Source organism: Neodiprion fabricii, chromosome 2 (assembly GCF_021155785.1).
Source record: "Neodiprion fabricii isolate iyNeoFabr1 chromosome 2, iyNeoFabr1.1, whole genome shotgun sequence".
NCBI classification, from domain to species: domain Eukaryota; kingdom Metazoa; phylum Arthropoda; class Insecta; order Hymenoptera; family Diprionidae; genus Neodiprion; species Neodiprion fabricii.
In genome coordinates, this window is record NC_060240.1 from 33,515,442 (window position 1) to 33,536,985 (window position 21,544).

At 45.3% G+C, this 21,544-nt stretch overlaps 1 protein-coding gene across 1 annotated transcript; it reads right to left on the reverse strand.

Annotated features, from left to right (window-relative positions):
- Positions 1-5,255: 5,255 nt before the first annotated feature.
- On the reverse strand, positions 5,256-8,283 carry LOC124175865 (transcriptional repressor scratch 2-like). Its single transcript, XM_046556458.1, has 2 exons — positions 7,521-8,283; positions 5,256-7,242 (listed from the first exon to the last, which is right to left on the reverse strand). The coding sequence occupies exons 1-2, from the start codon at positions 7,648-7,650 to the stop codon at positions 5,759-5,761; spliced, it is 1,614 nt and encodes a 537-aa protein (XP_046412414.1). The 5' UTR covers positions 7,651-8,283; the 3' UTR covers positions 5,256-5,758.
- Positions 8,284-21,544: the final 13,261 nt, after the last annotated feature.

A 21,544-nucleotide genomic window follows, 5' to 3' on the forward strand; every position in this document is an offset into this window, starting at 1 on the left:
AATGCGTGCTATAAATTAACAGGAAAATAAGAAAAAAATCAACCATTTTATTTTGCAAAAACCGAAATTCCTCACAAATCTTCGTGACGGAATTATTGCCAAACGAAAATTTATCGACGCCAGGATGCGTGGCGTCGTGACTGTTTTATGTAATTTAACTGTTTTTTGTACAGACGTGGTTGGGTTTGCGTAATGAAACGCTATAAGTTATATCGTGGAATTTGAATTGCAATGATCGAACCGAAAAGATCCGCGTAACGTCGCCGCGTCGGAGCTACAAACTCTGCTTTTCGAAAGGCGGCGCGCGAAATCAGAGACTTTAAACATATTATACCGTTGAGAGGATCTACTGCGGATTTGTTTGTTATGTATCATGTATATATGCGTGCAACCGACGAGCTGCTGCCGCTGCTATAGGCGAGGCGATAGCCACGATAGTCACGCTCAAATACGTCCCTTCGTTATTCTCTGCCGCGTACAAATCTTACCGTCCGATCCGAAGCACATTTACACCGTTATTTTATACCGTCGCCTCTTTTCGCCTAGCGCAGCGTCGCGCCTTTCGCCAAATATTGTCGAATCGGTATAATTATTGCACGGCAAATTTTTTACAAGGACGACCCCTACCTTGATCGATTTAACCGAGGAATGAACTTGTTTAAATTTTCCCGGAATTTACAACAGGTTTGTTCATACATTTTCGTTGTTCTCGATTTTTTAAATCGCAAAAGTATCGAACAATTTTTGCAGTATTCGTGGGTCGAATTCAAAGTGATCACGAATTTGTCCGTCATTTTTTAACCCGGCATCGGGAATTACCGACGATAAATAACTGCAATGGAGAAGACACGCGGACGAACAGCGAATAGATCGCAACGCAGGAGGGAGGCGGGATGGGGAATTGACGAGGCAGTTTCATAGATCCACGAGTCTCGCGCTAGAACGCCTCTTTATCCTATCCTCGCGACTGGCGCGAACATTCTACGCGACTCTGTAAGCCATGCCTCTCGATCGGTCGAACGACAAAGTTTTAGGCCTACGAATCTTTCCACGGTTATCCTGTCCATCGCCTCGACGTCCTGCCGGCGGAAACGATCAATTTTTATCGAGAAATTGCAATAATTACCGTTTCGAACAGCGAGATTTGAAATTATTCACCCTCGTGAATCGGTTCGTCTGTTCGTCTATTTTTGTCCTCGTACCTGTTGATTCAGATTGCGGAAAAGCGACAGCGATTGATTTGTCAGATCCTGCTTTTTGAATCCTTAGCAAAATCTGAACAAGACTGAACGTGAAGGTAGAAGAATGAAGAGGGAACAAATAAAATCGCTTTGGGACTCGAAGCTCGACGATATAATTGAATGTCGTGTTTGTATGGCAGCTGTAATTAATTGCTGTTATTCGGGGATTGATTATTCGCTGTTTGTAAACGTACAAGATGAAACAACAGGTGACATATTTTTAGCAATTTAGTTGCGCGTATCCTTGCAGTTGATTGTGGGAGTGTTAAAAAACAAAAACTCGGTGAAAAAATATCGCATACGTTGAGCGTCAAGGACCGTCGGCTTCAAAGGATCGGTTAAGCGATTTAAAACCTTTGATCTTTAAGAGAACGAATTGCATTCAATATACATATTCAAATTCGCGCAACAGTGTTGCCGATGCTGCGGCATCGGCCGCTGAGCAAAACCGCATCCTTGCATCATGAATAATAAAAATACCTGCAGCGAGAAATAAAAAATTCCTTCCAAACATTGTACGAACAAAACGACGGCGTGGCGTGAAGAGACCGTCGCCTTCGAATCTTGCGATTTTTTCACCTCGGATTTGATTGGTTTTAATAACTAAGAAAATGTTAAAACGGATGAAAATGACAACGGCATTCCACGTCGATTGTGATGAGATATTGAAGTAATACGGCATTATTAAGCGTTTTTTAATAAAAATGAAGAATGAAAAACCAAACGTAAGATGAATGCAGCTTACGCCTAAATTAGTGATCAAGCCTTAATCACTAAGTGTTGCTGATATTTTTTATTTTGCTTATTATGAATTTTGATTAATAGTTGTCAAGTTTTCAATCGCATCAACGAGTGAAGATCGATTATTTTTCGAACATTGGGCAGGGGTGAGAATGTAGATGGACGAGAAAATATAAAGGTGAAAATATCGATTTATCAAAAACGCGGTAACCCTATTTTATAGATTTTCAAGACACAGGAAGTGGAAATACCCAAGAATCAGAGTACAGAGTACAAGAGATAAAGTTACAGAAATGCGAAATACAAAATTGCCGGAATTCCGTATCGACTTCCAGATTCTGTTCAAGAGATCGTCGTATCTTTGAAAATCCTCCATCGAGACCCTTATATTTTCCAAGCCTTCCGCACGTCGAATCCCACCCCGAATGACTATATCGGGTATATTAAAAGCGTTTTCGACGATCACGGGAGTCTATCCCCCGTACCTGCAGGAACCACGCGAGCATACGGAGTCGCACAAACAGGGGCAGCCCTCCATTCGCATCGCCGGGTCCAACCGTCAATCCGCAGGCTCCCTCGGGACCCTCGATTCGGATCCAGCCCTGCGTCGAGGATCACACCTGCGGCCTTCCAACGGACTCGAGAAGGACTCGAGGCGCCTCGGCGATTATGCAAAGTTGGCGTTAATCGCAAGAACCCCAGAAAGTCGGCTCCGCGGAATTTCGAAACCGGCGTCCATGTGAGGCGGGTTTCTCCGCCGTACCACGTGGTCCAAACACGGTGTTAAATTATTCCAAGACTCTATTGACCGAAGTTGTTACACGCAACGTGTTCAAGATGGGACGCTCATCGGAGATCCGCAGGTATACACGTAGAGCCTCTATTCCCCTTGCCGAATTTTCGGTTCACGAGGCACGTTCAATTTGACACGTTCGCTACACGCATTTGCTCGCCATATGGTAAACTCCCTTCGCAGACTTTATATCCTCCTCGAACTCTAGGTAAGGCGGTAAATGCCTGCCGGCAACCTTGTCCCTGTCTACGACTAACGATTTTAAACATCTTGACGGATATTTAAGCCTTAATTTGCTGAGTAAAAATTGGTCAGCTTAACATTGATTCGGTGATCGGTCGATTAATTAATCAAACTACCGCGGTGTAAATTTATAGCTACAGTTCTCGTGCAAGAATATTTTTATCATTCTTTTAAAAGAAACTGCATTAATAAACGTAAATTTTCTTGAGTAATTGACGTTCGGTATTATAGCTATAATACGAAATGGAGGATTGCGGGATGTGTGGCAAGGTACGAAATTCGGTGAGTAAAAAGACGAGAGGTATATTTAAAATTTGATTTGGTTAATTATTTTTCGTATAAAATATTTCTATATATGTATAGGGAAATATGTATTTTCTATATTTTGTAATAGTATTCTTTAAATCTATAATCGTGTAGTGTTTTGTCGCGCTCGACCCTGGAATATAGAAAATCAAAAAAAAAAAAAAAAAAAATTTTTTTTTAAACAAACACTGAACAATAATGATAATATACACAATATATTATATACATATATAAAATATATGTGTGTTTCTTTAAAAAGATACATTTTTAAGGCAATCTTATATACGGATACAAATCTACATGTATATATTATACGTATATTTTTTATATAATAATATTAGCGGGCTTTTCGAGCTGGTCTTTTTCTATTATTCATTTTTACTTTCTATCATTCGTCATCATTGCGCATCGTTAGTCGGTATTTCCTTTTTTTTCTTGCTTTTCGTTCATTTCTTTTCTTTTATTCATTTTTTTAATTGATGACTACATGATGAATTCATGACTAGTTTCTTCGAGTAACTTAATTCGTAATAATTGTACATGGAAAAATATTTATACGTATGATATGATCGTTGAGAAGAAGAAAACGTGGTAAAAACCACGAGATGAAAAAAAAAGCGTACGCTTTTGAATCGTTAACTTAATAATACTATATGTATATGCAAACTTGGAATACCATTACGGCTATTTACAGTGGAACGTGACCGCACAACGACCAAAGTCTCGTCCTTTCGTGCGTATATGCTGTACGCGCCCTACCAATTAAAATGTACCTGTGGAACTTAAAAATTAAAAACCGAACTTCAGTGATTCATAAATTATTAGGACAGTATAAAATGCATAATAATAATGAAATAATAATAATGATTAAGATAATAATGTTAATAGGGCGTTTGTAAAATTTGCAAAGACTTGAAAAATGATACACAGTGCCGATTATACGCGCGGGTTCATCACTCGAGCACAGCGAAGTGAGAATCATCCGTTGATACGTAAATATCGACTAAAAATAATTTATAACAGAGTGTATACAAAAAAATCCAAAGCAAGTGGAGAAAACTATGAATAAACAAGCGCATACGAGAAATCGACGGAAAGAAAGAAAATTATAAATAACCGTTAGCGTAAACGCGACGCGTCGTGATATTATAATCGATGCGTTATACACTTCATGCTTTGCGCAAAAATAGAATAGAAATCACACAAAAAGTTTAAAAAGAAAGTAGTCAAAACTCAATCAAAAATAAAAGAGAGTAATAATGTATAAAATGGCACAAAGTTTTCACGGAACACAAACCGAACGCTTCAAGCGATCTGCTGTACATGACGTATATAGTATTGTAGTTATTTCTTTCGTCGTTTTTTTTTCACATCATTTTACTTTAAATATCTCTATCCTAGCACCAAGACTTTCCCCGTACCCTTTTTCGTTTCCTATTCTTTCCTTTCCTTTTTTTTTTCCTTGTTTACTATAAATCCGTTAGATATCGTTTGCGGTATATAGACTGTGATGAGAAATATATATATATTTTAATAGAATTAAGTATGTAAAATATTTGTAGACTTTTAGTGTGTGCATTACTTTTCTTTCTTTAGGGGGGACATGGTGGGGTGGGGGAGACCAACAACGTTTTCTCTTTCTCATCACAGTCTATATACCGAAAACGATATCTAACGGATTTATAGTAAACAAGTAAAAAAAAAAAAAATAAAGGAAAGGAAAGGAATCGAAAAAGGGTGCGGGGAAAGTCTTGGTGCTAGGATAGAGATATTTAAAGTAAAATGATGTGAAAAAAAATTATTATATCGTATATACATATTGACGAGAAGGAGAAAAGTGTATGAAAAAATATGGAAATTCAAAGGTTTATACCGAATACGTATATATACGTATATATATATATATATATACGCATATATATCGATCGACGCAGGGAGATTTGAAGAGAATCGAAAATGATTGAAAAAAACAAGGAAGAAGAATAAATATATTAGGTTGAGAAAACAAACCTCGCACGGAAGACTGCAAGCTCTTGGAGTACAACCGAAAACACGTGTGTGTATCTATATATATATATATATATATATGTATATTCGGTATAAACCTTTGAATTTTCATATTTCTTTATACATTTTTCTCCTTCTCGTCAATATGTATATACGATATAATAATTTTTCATCTTTTCATATTCGTTTGTACTCCAAGAGCTTGCAGTCTTCCGTGCGAGGTTTGTTTTGTCAGCCTAACATATATGTATTCTTCCTTGTTTTTCGAATCTCCCTGCGTCGATCGGTCCCCGCGATTATTTTAAAATTAAGGCACTGTTGCGTATCCCCCGAACCGGGACACCGCGATACTCAGTCAACGATACCGATCGTCAGCCGTCTCTTCTCTCCCCGACGATGCCCCGGCGTCACGTCGTTGTCGGCAGGCCTAGGCGCTGTTCACGGTGACGCCGGAGCATCCTCCCTCCTGATGCTTGGTGAGGAGGGACATCCTGCTGAACGTCCTGCCGCAGGAGGAGCACGAGTACTTCTTGATGTCGCTGTGAGTCTGCAGGTGGGCCCTGAGGTTGCTTCGGTCGGCGAAAGCGCGTCCGCAGTGCTGGCACCGGAAGGGTTTCTCGCCCGTGTGAGTCCTGATGTGACCCTGGAGTAGCCACGGCCTGGAGAAGGCCTTGCCGCACAGATGACACTTGCAGGGCAGAGTGTGGGTCCGTATGTGCATCTTGAGGGCGCCGAGGCTGACGTAGATCTTCTCGCAGAACTTGCAGTTGAAGGACTTCTTGGTCTGACCCTCGGCCGCCGCGCAGTGGAACTGCTGGTGCTTCGACAGTCCCGAATACGTCGAGTAGGACTTGCCGCAGTTTAAGCAGTTGTGGCGAGGCGAGCTCGACGATCCCTTCTCGTGCTTCTGACCGCCCCCGATCGGCCCCGCCGACGTACTTCCGGCGGACGATCGTCCGCTGTCGCTTCCAGGTGAGGAGAGGTCCTCCGGCGTCACGGGGGGCGGCGATCTGAGGGATCCGGAGCCCAGCGAGCTCGTCGGCGAGAGGCCGCAGTGGTCCGGACTCGCCCAGGGTGCGTAGCTTCGACTCGCCACCGGCCTCGGGATCGTAGGGCAGGTGAGAACCGTGTGGGGTGGCGGCGACGCCGAGGGATGATCGGGCGACGAGTGAGAGTAACCACCGGCCACCGGATACGCCGGGTAGAGATCCGCGCCCGGGTAACGATACGCCGGATACGGTAGGTAGTGAGGCGGGAAAAGGGGCGCCCCTCTCGCCCAAGCAGGCGTCGCCGCGTATCGCGCCAGCGGCTCGACGGGGGTGTTGAGGTTCAGGGGGTCCAAGGGCGCCGCGACGCCGCTCGCCATGAAGTGGACGGGGGCTGAGGACGTCGGCACCGAGGGCGAATTATCGTGCTGTATCACCTCGACTCGCGCCTTTTTCGCCACGGGATGGAGCGGCGCGATTCCGGCCGGCGGGGTGAGCGTCTTCACCGGATAGATGTGCTGCTGCTCCTGCTGCTGCAGTTGATGTTGTTGATGCTGGTGCTGGTGCTGTTGCTGTTGCTGATGATGATGATGATGGTGTTGGTGGTGGTGGTGGTGGGTGCTGGCGTTGTTACCGTTATGATGGTGCTCGTGGAGATGGTGACTCTGGATCGAGGCCGGCTGCGTCGGGGGCTGCGCCGCGGGGGATGGGGACCTCGTTATCGGCTTCGGCGACGCCGAGCGTCGGGATAAAGCCGTGCTCGCGATTTCCGGGGATCTCGGGATTTCATGCCAAGCACTCACGGAATTCGAGGTGTTTTTTATCTGGTTTAGCTTCTCTGCCGTTCTACTCAAGTCCTCCGGTTTCGTGCTGAGGTTTTCTGGCTCCGGGATGTCGTCCACTATCACCTCCTCGACGATCTCTTCTGCAATCAGAAGATTGTTGGAATTTCGTTAGACTTCTGGCAGGTGTCGGACTTTTTGGTTGGGACATTTTTCGGAATCGAATTTATTATCGGGGTGTATAAAACTGTGGGAATCTGGATTATTCCGATTCACACGGATAGCCGGCAGCGCGGCGCGAGAGATAAGAAAGTCTATTCCCATATATCGAAGGGACGGGGTTTGAAAAAAGTACGATCGAATCGGGCGGGGTGATGACGGGACAATCGTCCACTTTGTACGCACCGAATAACGTTCTTACCTTTGATGGATTCCGAAGAGAAGGAGGCATCTTCGGCCAGCATAACGTGGACGGGCCGTTTTTTCAGAGGACAGTGACTGTAGCTGTTGTTTCGTTTGACAAAACTGCGAGGCATTGCGTCGACGAGCATTTAGACAGATTCACGATTTCTATGTCTCTGACGATGCTCAGAGGTCGTTGTGTACAGAGTTAATCACAATTAGCACAACATTGATCACACGTGGGTGTAGATCGATGCGACGGTGCGTAATCCAATTGATGTCGTGGGTTCACACTTGGCACTTGGGTGATAACTCGGTATCCTTTTGTCGCAACAACAATATCGGTGAAGAAATTGGTGCAAGGATGCCGCGTTCGCAGCACGTGTTCGACGTCTCACAATCACCACTTGATTTATTATTTATTACGAATAACACCACCGCACATCCGTGCATCGATGGTCCGTATTATCAAACTCGTCAATTTTAAGTAATCAAAGTTCACCGAATAGTTCGTTTTCGGCGAGACAACCGATGAGGTGAACGACAAACAAAATAAAAAAAAAAAAAGAAAACAACGATTCACGATAAAATGTCATAAAACACGGAATGTTCGAATTATCGACAATTGTCTCCTTCTCACTCGATAAATCAACAATAATACAAGAAAAAAAAAAAATGATTCACACACGCACGCGTAGTTTTCGTTGCGGGTTGCCTGGTTGCTAACGTTACTGTTACCGAAGACGGAACTAAGCCCGGATCGCAGCTGGAGCGGCAATACTCAACTGACGACTTACCGTATTCGGCTGCAGGCCGTTTCTGGTGGCAGGGGGTGCAGTCGGGGCTTATATAACGGAGACCCCCTCCACCCGAGTGCAGGTGGCCCGCACGTGCTGCCCGACCAATGCGGGCGATCGGGCCCCGCGCGGCCGGCCAATGAGGGAAGGCCGGTCGCGGGCCGCGCGCCAATCGGAAAGGGCGCATCTGTTCCGGGGCGAAGAGCGAAGGAGATAGACGGCGAGAGCGAAGGACGGGGGGAGGGGGGACGCCGGTCCCTGCGCAAAGGTATACAGCATGCGCTACACACGGCGAAGCGCGCGCCTCGCAAACCGAGCGACGCCGAGGCGTCGCGACGCGTCCCTCTCGGTCCCCCTACCCCGGCAGATGCCGGGGCCTCGCTGCACCGTGCGTTTACGCACACGCGCGTATTAAGAGACGAACGAGACGTCCGTACGTGCGTGCAGCTATTTAAGGAGCGAGGGGGGACGCAGAATTTTCGTTGCAGGCTTGGCCCCTCCGAATATGCGTTCCACCCCCCGCGCTCGCCGAGACCTCGGACGAGACGCAAGTTTTCAACGTAACGGTCTTGTCGCGTGCCGCAGCATCCGCGCCCACGCGTCATCCGAGCTTTCGGGCCCACGCCAACTCGCCGGCCCGCTCTCTCCCGCTCCGGACCCCCTGCAACCCCGCGCCGACTCGGCCGTCGCTCTTTTCCTCTCTATCCTTCGATTCTTCCACCTCCCCCAATCCCGTGGTTTTACCACACGCGCGTAACCGCTGCGTCATCATTTTTTGCCGATACTTCTTGCCGATTATTCAGCCGCGTGCATCCGCGAGATGATCCTACTACGCCAAGGACTAAACTTGTTGATGCTTCGGGGGTAAGTCTATCGGCACTGCACCGCTGTGATACCGTTCGTTTAATCGCGTCTAGACTCGATAGGCTCAATTCTTTTCTACGACCTTTGCGTGCGATTATTCTTGTTTACCATATTCGTAATCTAACATACATATCGATTTTACCGAATTTTCTCTACAGTGTAGATATGAAATTTCCTTTCATATTCCCGCAAGAAGGTTTCTACCAATTGTCTTATTCTCCGTTTATCTTTCGGTCCCAGTTTTCCATTTAGGTCGAGTTCGTCCGACGGAAGATGAATCCATGTCTAAAAATACGTACGAAAATAAGAAACCGAAATTCCTGTAAAGCGTTGGACGACTCCGCGTTACACACGTGTAAGGTATGCAGGTTTGATTCTCCAACCTGCGTTTTCGCACACGACACAGCAACACAAAGCGCAGCGTGCCGTCGCGAGTCCAGCGACGCTGGAATATCATGCTACGGTAAAAAACGGGCAGGCGAGGTGCAGCGGCGAGAGAACCGGCCCCAGGAATACGGGACGCGGACTCGAATCTAGCCGTTTCCGGTTTTTCCGGTATAGTTCGGGGCTGCACCGGGCGGCACAATGCTGCGCGTATAATACGCGCGTATTACACATGCGCATTATTCCCTGTTGACGATCTATTATACTCGAGGTGACCAGTTTTATTCCCCAACATATGCCGTAAGTGCTGGGCGCGTTGCACCTTTATGGCTGCGGTATTCCCTGCGTAAAACGCTCGACTCGTACCTACGTCTAATACTCGTATACGCGTCGTGCACCGTGCGGTCCGAGAATTATGCTAAACTAAAACTAGCCACGGAATAAATTAACCCGGTTTCAAATATCGCAAGTTTCGAGTAGGTAGGTTCCTCGCACCCGTGCCGGAAAATCCCCCCTCGTCTGGTTCGAGGAGAAAGAGAGAGAGAGAGAAAGAGTGAGGGGGAGCAAAAACCGCAACAAGTAAAAAGCGTACCTACCAACATTCGTGCGCAAAGAAAGTAGATTCAATCACGCTCGGACCGTCGTGTTTTCTTTGCGTTGTACCTGCAGCCTGACACTGAAGCTATGTACCTACAGATTTTCGCATAGCTGCACTTACGACGACCTGTTGTAGAAAACTGTGCATGCGTGTACGATACTCTATGAACACAGTTTGGCAGTGTCACGTGTGGTGCTCCTACAGCTGGTGATCAGAGCGAAGGAATAATTAGTTTTTGGAAGCCATCAAACGGGCCGAAATACCGTCAAGATATATCTAATATGACGAACACGGGCTGGGACAGTTGGAGATAAATTGAAATAACAATATTCCCGTAACCTTAGGTACAAGAATTTTCTCCACCGTCTTTGGCACGGTCTGTTTAACGCCTATATCCAAATCTCTCGGTGAAACTAGGAATACCCCGTAACTGTAAGGTCGAGGTTCGTGCCATTTGCGAGCTTGGAACAAAGTGTCGTTTCTATAGAAATAAGCCATGACTCAAGGCAAATTTTTGATAATTTTTGCAGCTTATGTGTCATAACGGGATTTGGAGATTAGGTACTCAAACTCAGTGAATATACACGTTCATGGTACGAAAACAAAATTATTTGTCTTTCAACCTTGAAAGAAAAGAAAAGACTTTACACCGGTGTAAAATTTTATTACTGAAAGTAAATTCTTATTCGTCACAAGTAAGAAACATGCTATTAGTGAATTTTCACATGAAATAACAAAAGATTTTATTGCTCTAGTTTCTAATGCTATTATGAAAAGAAAACTATACTTCTTTCGCAAGTGTAAGAAAAATTTGTTCCAATTGCGAGCACCAAAAAAATTAAAATAGCAACAAAAAAAAAAAAAAATTCTTATCCGAATGCATATTTGACATTAAAATAATATTTATAAGTAAAAAGTGCAATCGAATAATAATAAATATTTGTTTCTTTCATTTTTCTTATTTGTCTACCGAAGTTATGAAATCGCCATATTTCAATAGGTGTCAAAAATTTGATTATATTTTATGAGATTTTTCCGAAGTTCTTCAGATTTTATAAATTAGGGGTTGTTGTTTCAAGTTTTTATATTATAATTGAGATACGCCGAGTTGGAAAAATACTGAAAAAAGTTGGGATCGCGTTTTCCGTCACGTACCTTCGTACAAAATATTATAAAGCTTATCCGAGACGTCGACTTATCGTTAGAACCTTGATCGAAATAACATGGAATGACCCATGCATAAATACTACATATGAATAACGGGTGTACCCAATGCCTATAGGAATCTGCCATAGCTACTTGTCCAAAGTGCACAGTGCTGATTGTATTTCTCGCTGCATTGTTAAACCGTTGACAAACCGACCGCCTGCAGTACTAAACGAGCGTGTACGCACAGTTAGATATCACATGCTCCGTACACACACGGACACGTATTTACGCATGCCGGCACACAGACGCGCACAAATTCGTCCGTGATCCGCACGAGGATCGAAGGTTGCGCTCTGCACACAATCGGTCCGTCGCAAAAGACACATATGTGAGCACGTGTGCGGCACAATACAAGCAAAGGGCGGTGCGCAGGAGGGTCTTTGGGTCCTCTCGCACATGTCCAATAACTCCCGAAAATTGGCCTAGCCATGAACTAGTCTCGGTGGGGCCCGCCGCATATGGTTGGACTCGAGACCCGTGCTCTGCAGCAGGGCCGAGCGGGACGCCGGTAGCCGCCAGGTGTTTCAAAGGTGAGAGACGAGATGGGCCCCTCGTCGAAATATTAAAGGAGAGAATAATAAAAAAAAAAAAAAAAAAGAAAGTAAAATAAAGAAAAAAGAAACGCTTCCTCCCGAAGGGGGAAATAATACGTCGTACCTACCCGTGAGGATCCGTAGAGTTGAACAATTACATGCAGATTTATTTTAATACTCTGGAACTGTGTATACACGCTTACTTGTTCTTGGTCGTTTTCTCACTAACGCTTTTCTCTCTTTTTTTAAATTTTTTTTCTACAAATTATACCCGAACAGTGAATTGCGATACCAAACACCGTAAAGATCACGGGTAATACATGATTCCTACACGCGGATGGTTTGATTTGATTTTTTTTTTTTTTCTCTTATCGTTTATTGACCAAACTTTGGCGAGAATTACGGAACGAATTTTGGTAAATCGACCAGCCAGGTATGCCAGTGTTACAAGAACAAGAAGAAGGAAATAAACATCAATCGTCAATGATGATTTTTCTTCTTCCATTGCAGATGTGTCAAACAAGCGTGAAGAGAGACTCGTTCTCTGGATGGTGTGGATGATCGGGACAGGTAAAGGACAGATGCGATCCCCAGAGGCGTCTAATAGAGGGTCGCGATGCGTACGACGACTATCTCGGCGCACGTACCCATGCTTTGCATCGTAGGTAGGTGAGTCCGACTCCTTGGATCGATATAGGCTTAATTCTGTACCTGAAACCTGCTCCTGCAGAGTGCGGAACCTCAAGGTTTCGAACATAACTCTACGTATGAAGTGCAGGGGATAAAATTTTTGTACCTGCGGACGAGCGGTGGGGCAATGGTGTGAGAATTCGCTACATTTCACACTCTGAATGTACCGCAAGAGGCCTTGATAATCATGACGTGAGGAATTTTTAAAATACTTGCACAATACGGTATGGAGAAAAAATCAAAGATACAAGAAAATCGGGAAGGCGAGATTCCTGCTCTTTATCGTGTTGTCTGATCAATGTTATAGTTTTTTAATCAATTTCTTCGCGCAATGGTTAAAAGAGGCAATTGGATTACTGCTGTAGCATGTTTCAAATCGCGGAAACAATTTCACACGCTATTTAAATCAAATCCCTGATTATTATCCGTCCGAGTTAATCGTGACGTTGCTGCAATTTCCTTTGGCGCAAATTTGTAACGATGGTTCGGTTAAACGAAATCGCAGATGCATGCATAACCGTCTTGCGAAGGCGTGCCATCTATGGAAACGTGAAAGGCTCGCCGTACAAAGTTCCCCGACATCGACGTGAATCAAGACGTTTTGTCCTAATCTAACCTTAACTATATTGGTAGTTTTACAACCGCCTATCAATATTTACGCTCGTCAACGATGCACTCAAATGCTTGACGACAGCCACTCTTTTGGTGACTCAGGATGTGCCGATCGGCTTAACGGCTCAGCTCAACGCTGCACATCCATTGTTGCAGGACCTTGTTGGCCACAACTTTCACCGCCCACCGAAATTTTTCCACTCGCCAGGAAGCGTCATCCCCGATAAGAAATTTGCACGCCTCGTTTTTGCCTCGCTGTGTTTTCCAGCTCAAATACACCAGCTGTGCACACTGACGATAAGCAATGTGTACTTCTCGGGTCGATAATTACTCTACGATATAACTGTACGATTTTTCCGAAGAATGGGAAATTGATTTAGAAATTAAATTTGGATTAAGATATACGACACGTCCGCCCTAAATTGCTCTGGATTCTTACCGAGAAATATTGAGCCAAAGTGTTATGCTGTGGAGTTCGGAGGTAATTTACAGGATTAATAAGAACGCTTTGTCAAGGATGAGGAATACCCGTCGTATAACGGAACAATCCGGGGTATAACGGACGGCTCGTATTCAGGCTTAATGGAGTTAAAACAAGACCCTTGGCTCGCTACGGCCAATTTTCCAAAGGTGGCAGCTCGGTTCACCGGCATGACTCATTGACGGACAATTGAATTTTTCACCTCCTTCACTTTAATTATCATTAGTCAAAACGCTTATCAAGCCCACGCGGTGCATCCAATCTCATTGTTAACCGTCGTAATAACTTGCTAATTTCTCCCGCGTCATCCGCATATGGGTGTACAAACTAACAGCTAGCTGGAATGTTGCCCCGGCGGAGTCATCGAAGCAAACGTGATTCCACGTCGAGGATTGCGGGGTGTACGATAATGGTTGTAAATTCAAAATTCTAGTCATCGATTCATCAAAGTCACACCTAATGACCGATACTGTATGCTTACATATCGAATAATTCAAGAGAAATCTTCAATTCACTTGTGACGTTATCGTAATGTTTCTTTACCAATGATGACGCGAAAATAACGGTTTATGTTTACGATGCAGAGAATTATAAATAAAGATAAGGTTGTTTCCTATGACACATGTACCCAATTAGTTTGTCCGGGCCACTGCTTAATCAATTTCCATTCCCAATACGTGGTCTGCTCGTAAATATTTGCTTTCGGCGTTCTCTTTCCGTACACTCTTTTTTCAACTTTTCTTTCCACCGCAGCTGATTACGATTGGTTTATAAACAGCAGCAAGATAATATAGACCCGTGGCAGGAAATAGGTTCGTTATCCACGACGAGCCTGTCCATCGTTCTTTTGTTCCAAAGACTTCGGCACACAAGAAATATTGTCAAGATTAACCAACGATGTTATTGCTCTGACCGTGTGTGCCAACGGCTTGGTAAAATATCGGTCGTCCCGCATACATATACCCAATATCAGGGGGAGTTCACTCAATGCTTTTAGATGGGACCGAATTTTGGCAGGCTGCAGGAGTACACTGTACCAATACAACATTGAAAAATTCGCAGTTACTATATTTCTATAGTTATTTCTTGCTAGAGTATAGTAACATGTCAGCATTACTTAGGATGTTAAGAGCGCCCTCTACCGAGTAATGTGATTGGAGAAAATTTAAGCGCAGAAGTTTAAATGAAAGAGAATATGATTTTAAAAATTGCAGTTGTAAATAGTTAAATAGCAATAAAAGTCAGCTCCAAAAATAAATAATTTTAAATAAAAATAACAAATCAATAATAAATAGTAAATGACAAATAATGCTCGAAATCACAAAAAAATTCAAGATAACCAATGTTTACACATGTAATCGCAGTAACATAGGATACAAGAATGGCGGAATATTATTTTCCGGCTGCACGTGTGCACATTACTATTATTAGCAGTTCTACCACACTAAAATATTCACTTCTAGTAGAATTTTGTTTTCGTAACTTGTCGCGCCTTACTCCTGCAGCCTGCCAAAATTGCTTGGAGTGGGGGTAAAGAGTGAACTCCCCCTGCCCAATATCGAGTGTTGTTACGGGCGGGTTTTTTCCGCCCTGAGACTCGGGGACCGTTCACCGAAGCCGGAATAGTTACTCCGCAGCTCCGAGACGGTCATTGTGCGGCAGGTGATTGCGGTTTCCAAAAATCCCGAAGGTGTCTCTCAAGTGTCCGTGGCAAATGGCCTCTGGAGTCACAGCCGAACGGCCGCGCTGTCCCGTTTCACTCGAGGCAATTCAATCCTGCTTTAAACTTACTTACACAATCATAACCGAGCCGGGGGTCTCACCCTGAAAGCGACACTCCATTCAGCGAATGGAGGAAGAAGAAAATATTCACCAGGTATAAAACGATGACGGCCAGCATCGAGTGCTGCGGCCGCAGGTGGTCCCTGAAAAATCGCAAGGCTTACGGAGACAGTACGCGGATTATGCGCACATCGGACAGCGTAGTGCGAGCTATCGGTAGGAATTCAACTTTAGACTCGATACGCCCGCGTCCTCACCGTAATCGATTAACGATGCGTCGCATGCAACGATCATTCACTTTGCCTGCCCCGTGAACGATCGGAGAATCGTGGTTAGCCGCAGGCGTGCGCATCCTCCTAACTCACTCAGCCCTTCTTCTTTTTCCCCTACCTCTTATTTTTCTTGTTCTTCTTCTTCTTCTTATTTCTCTTGTATCAAGTCGCGGTGAAAACTCAAGATGCACTTACGGCGCGGTCCACTGGGTCCACAGATTTAATTCCTTAAACACCGGGACCCAGGGGCTCTCATTCCCCGATAAATCGCCCACGCAGGTCAGCGATCAGCACCGATGATCTGCGGAGCTCCGTCACAATGCGTCGGGATATTCGTCTACTTTGTCGACGTAACTTGAATGAACGGCGCGCGAACTGCAGCAGTGATTTCGGTGAATAGACCCGGTGTAGACTTCCACGTCCTGAGAGGTCTTTTCATCTTTGTACCCGGAAAAAAAAATCCAAGAATTATTACCAGCCTCCCGCGGGTTATCCGCATCGTGGTCAGAGAGGCTAGGTTGTACCGAATGCCGATCTTTGTCTTTGACGCGGCTCTGTTATCACCGCGGCCTAAAAGTGCGGGCATTTTGATAAGTCTCCGTCCCTCGGCCGCCCGGCCGTTGCGACGATAACGCGGCCCGGCGGCACATTCTTTCTGTAACTAGGAAAAATTTCTTTTGCAGTTCCGAATCGCCGTATAATCGATCAAATAAAAACAAAAAAAAAAAAAATAGCGTGGTTAGCGGGTGAGTGGGTTTTCCTTTGAGTGGAGTAAAGAGGACTTGTTCCGCAGCAAACGAAATATGCCACACGCCGCCAATCAGCTGTTTTTGTGATCGAAGGCAGATGTTCTCCTCAATCATACGACCCAAGTACGTTGCCAATTCCATGCCCCACCTTTATATCGAGTTTTACGGTTTTTTTCAACCTCGCACTACGTGTGGCCCCCCTTCAAGCAGGTGAGTGTTCGATGGACGTATACCTGCATCGTGCAGGTAACAACTTGCCACGATCATCCGTTAGATGCGAGATGATTCGTTTCTCCGTGCGCGACTCCATTCGGGCGAACCGATCACGTACAGGGTGCCTCTTGTTAAACGAATGGAATCAAAGCTGGATTTTTAACAATAAAAATTCGTTCCATTTTCCATTTACACACACGGTGTAAAATGTAGTTAAAATTAGAATCCGTCAACTGTTTCATCCGCCCCTATCGGTTTTCTGTATCTGAACGCCGGATCCTCTTACCTCCGGCACGAGATAAATCCCTAGATCTGCAGCGGAGTTTTCCGAGAAATGGCACGTGCAGGTAAATCGGCAAAGGTTGGCATTTTACGGTCGAGCGATCGGCGAAGTCGGGGACGCGTGCCCTACGTGGTTCCTCGAGGCGAGATGACCGTCGATCAGCTGGACACGGCCAGGGTCCGAGAACTCAGAGACGGCAGGTGAGCCTCCGGTCCCCGGCAGCTCTCGCAGATGAGGGAGATTTCGCGAGGGTGACGCGTTATGCGTGTTTGTGCCGCCGCCGAGCCGGCGTGTCGCATTATTCCGCATTTCCCGGGCCTCACCCCCGAAAGGTGCAACTCCTCGAAGCCCGCCTCTCTCCGGACCACGTCTCCTGCGCTTTATCCGCGTGCGTGCGTGCGCGCGCGTGTCTTGTTGTTATATGTATAGCCGAGGACAATAAATCACGGAAGAGTAAGATATTCCACTGTCAGCGAGATAGTGCATATTATACCTATGTGGGTATAGCTGCGTGCTGCGTGCACCGCGCGTTATAATAGAGACATCCATGATTTTGCATAACCCGCCAAATATGCCGAGTCACTCTTATACCTCTTAAAGTGTTAATCCTTCGCTCCGGGGATTAGACAATTTTGTATTGTACAAACGGTCAGGATCGCGGCGTCGCTACTTCGTCGGTGAAATGTTATGGAAATGTTTTTTGTTAACCCTTTTTTAGAACCTTTTGTACTTTAACGACATTTGGTTGAGGTATAAATCAGAGATATTCTTGTATTTCCTGCATTTTTGCAAAGTTTCTTTCACTTTTTGTTCTTTTCACACCGTTTAACAAACTTCCCTCGCGAAATTCTAGTCAAACCGGCAAGAATAATTTTAGAAAACGAATCGGTGAGTTTGGTAAGTATGAGAAAATATATGCTGCGAAATATTTGTTAATACTGTTCTTCTCGTGATTTCGTGTGGAAATTGCGACGATTTTTCTCATACGTCAACTTTGTAGAAGTAGATGGAAGAAAACAAAAAACAAAAAACTCTCGTTCGTTAAAAGTTTGTTTCGCAAATGACGCTGTGGTTTTGGAGTTTTTAAATTTAAACACCCCAGCAGGGGTTTTCCTATTTTTTTTTCGCTCCTTTACCGTTCGCTCTCTTTATATTATCGCCCTTTCCGGTGAAGCGAAAAGTAATTGTCCTCGTGAGAAACTGTATAATATTACTACCCTCCGCAGATGCGTGGAATTCGTTGCAAAGTAAACCTGCACAAATTACACGGTAAGAAGATTGCATCGAAATGCGTGAGGTCTAAAGTTCGCACAAAAAAGGTAGAAGAATAGCAACGGAGTAATAAAATTTTCCGACAAAACAACCGGGTCGCCGGTCATAGTTCACGCGTCTGTTTATTCACTGAGAATAAACGCGAAGCAGATAATAATTTCGAATACAATGGGAAATGAACTTCGGTTCTTCTAATAAAAGTCAAAAATTGAAGCACGACCTCTGGGCCCGAGTTTCCCTGTAATGGGCGATCAGATAAGGCCAGCGGGCGTCGTGTGCGGTGGTCCACGATGCTATCGGCAACCCCGAAAATCTCTGATGTCATTATACGCGAGAAAGTGAAAGCTGCGATGAAGACGTCCCTCGATCCCCCGCATTCCGCGTTTTATACTCCGCAGCCTCTGCGTATCTCGTCCGAATTAATTTTCCCGAGGAATTTCGGTGCCGTGCCGGAGACGTGCGGCTCGGCTGTTGCCGTTTAAAAATCCTCGGGCGATACCGACAAAGGACGCCGCGAGGCTTTTTCTTAAAGGAGCGCATAGCTGTTTCGCCGCCGCCGCTTCAATTCGTGGAGAAAGCATCAAAGATCTGTTTTCCCTACAAACAAGGATCACAATGCTCGCTTCCCCGCTACGCCGCGATGATTCCGGCTCTTTTCACCCGCGGCCCCTAATTCTTATACGCGTCTTGCGCATGCGCCGATGTTGTGATAGGCACCGGCAGTCCGGGGCACCCACGAATTAGTCGAGGACCTTTGTACCCTGGCATACACCAAAAGGGGACAGTGTATTCCTGCGGCTCGACGTTTTTGAATCGGTCTGGGACGTGACGGCGATGGACGGCCGGATCTTATACTCGGGCACGGACATGTGTGAGAAAAAGGAAATGACTGGAAAATAATACCGGCGTCTACTCCGATGCGGCATTATCCGGAGGAATTATCCTTTTAATCACACTTCGGAACCCTTCGGCAGCTCCTCCTCGAGCATCTTTCAATTGATCCACGCTCTCGCGGAACGAGCCGCGCCGGACGTGCGGATGCACTTGCATTTAAACACGTTGCGTTGGTTGCATTACGAGGAATTTTTGTGTACACCGGTGCTCGAGAGAACCGCTTAAGAGACGCGCGTGAGAGACTTTGAGCTTCGAGGTGACGCGATAGGATCACTCATCGTGAACGGGCTAAATCCGAGGACCTAGCAGGCCGACACGACTGCAGCGTCGATGGAAGGCTTTCGAACAAATGATGAAAGAGATGCTGGAATTTTATAAGACGAATTTCAGGTGATTTTCAATGGGAATTAGTACTCGACGAGATTACGATCGTGAGACCTTGGGATGGCTAATTGTTACAAGCCTTGTGTCTTCGGATAATCAAGGCTTCGTTTCAGACGTGATTTTCGGAGATTCGTATTTTTTATTCGATAACTGTTCTTCGCCCCTGGGAGCCGACGGAATTCATTTTTGACCTTACGACACCTACTTGACGAGAGAAAGAATTCCAACGCGTGGTAGCGACACATATACATGTGTATGCGTGTATGTAACGTTACGCGTGCGTTAATCTAGATCATTTTTCTCACATCTCGAGTGAGGCGGTAAGTACTCGTAGTGCCAAGGCTCGAGTCCGACTAGTTTATAATATATCACAAGCCAGCGTAGAGCCGTCGTTGAGCCAGTTTTGTATAAACATCCTGAAGCGAAATCGATTTCTGTCATCGGTATACCCGTGCGATTATTCAATTCTTTCCTCGAAGGCCTCATTCGTCGCTTCAAGAGTTATAACGATCGATCAATCTATATGTATATAACTAGGTATAATAATATACGCGCGTCCGTTTCATTTGCGCAGGTTGAACGCGTAATCGCGGAGTTTCATTTTCGAAATACTTGCACCGTCGATTTGAAGGTTTTTCCAATTTGCATAACGCGCGTGCGTAGAATTTATTCGCTTCTTTGTATACGCGTGATCGACGTTGTGTATCAAATATCACGACTGCCGCCTGCAGCTCGCACGCGCGTGACGAATAAATAAATAAATAAACGGACGAATGAATAAACTTGGTACAGAGATAAAAAAAAAAAAAACAAAAAAAAAAAAAAACGTAAAGAAGAAAGAGATAGAAAATTGTAACAAATCACGCGGCTTTATCAGGGGCCGTGATAGCGGTGCGTGGAGGCTTGCCTAATTTAATTAATTTCAATTGGGCTGGGGCCACGGCTCCGGACTGCTCCGGGAACCTTTCACCGTTGCGACATTCTCCGGATCGAGCTCTATCTGAATCTGATACGCGTCGAGTCGCGCCGCGTGATAACAATGTTGATACGCCTCCGGGCATCGTGGGTGCGTGTGGTCAACCGGTCTTCGACTCCCCTGCTATCTCCTTCTTATTAATAATAGCCGAAACTCTGTCGCTCTCTCTTTAATACGCCGCGTTGTGCCGTTGCGATCCCCGAGCGGAAAAGATTTGAAATTTAGAAAGAGAAAGAATTGAAAAGGGAACGAAAATTCGTCTTGAGAACACGATCGCATACCTGTAAAATGCTTTAATACAGGTACACGAAGATGCGTGTAACATATTCATATTACGATTAATGCGTGTTAGAGTAAATTCATTCGGTAAAAAGAGCAATTCGAGATGAAGAGCAGCCGAGAAATTTACTCGTGTTTTATCAGCACGTGCGAATTACGAACAAACTTCGTAACGCGTTTTCCTTTTTCACGAAATTTCGAAAGCGCAAATGACGCTTTGTTCTTTTTGCGATTCGCGTAAAATTTTCACGTTTCAGAAGTGCGAATGCGTCGATTGGGAGAAACTCGGCAAGCTCACAATCAGCTTAGCGATCAGGAAGCCGTTGGCAAAGGTGCGCAGATGGAGACTCGAGACTCCGCACTCCTCATAGGCGAGCGGACCACGAACCCTGCACGATCAGGGTTATCCTCACGACAATTATCATCACCGTAAAATCTCGTCTGCGGTAAGCGCGTGCGAGTCGGGCTGAACGATCGGAGTAATTTGTCCTTAATCACCGTCAGAATGTTAAGGAACAGGCGCAGGCACGGCTGCGCGCAAGCTCTCGGATCTTTGGGCACGAGACGCGAGGAGCTACCGAATTCTCGATTATGCCCTGCGCCATCCCGCAGGTACCTTTTCTGACCGATCGTGAGTCCGTGGGCGAGGAAGCGGGTATAAGCGAGAGATATGGAAGCGGCCGGGAGAGCCGGGAGCCGCGACGTGGCGTTCCCTTCTGATTTACTGCGTCTATCTCCGTACATTAGTCTTTAGGCGGCGGCATTCGATAT

Bases quoted from the DNA above. Each gene is read 5' to 3' on its own strand.
- LOC124175865 (XM_046556458.1), bottom strand. From the start codon at position 7,650: ATGCTCGTCGACGCAATGCCTCGCAGTTTTGTCAAACGAAACAACAGC. The intron at 7,243-7,520 runs GTAAGAACGTTA...TTCTGATTGCAG, and splicing joins CTCTTCGGAATCCATCAAAG to AAGAGATCGTCGAGGAGGTG.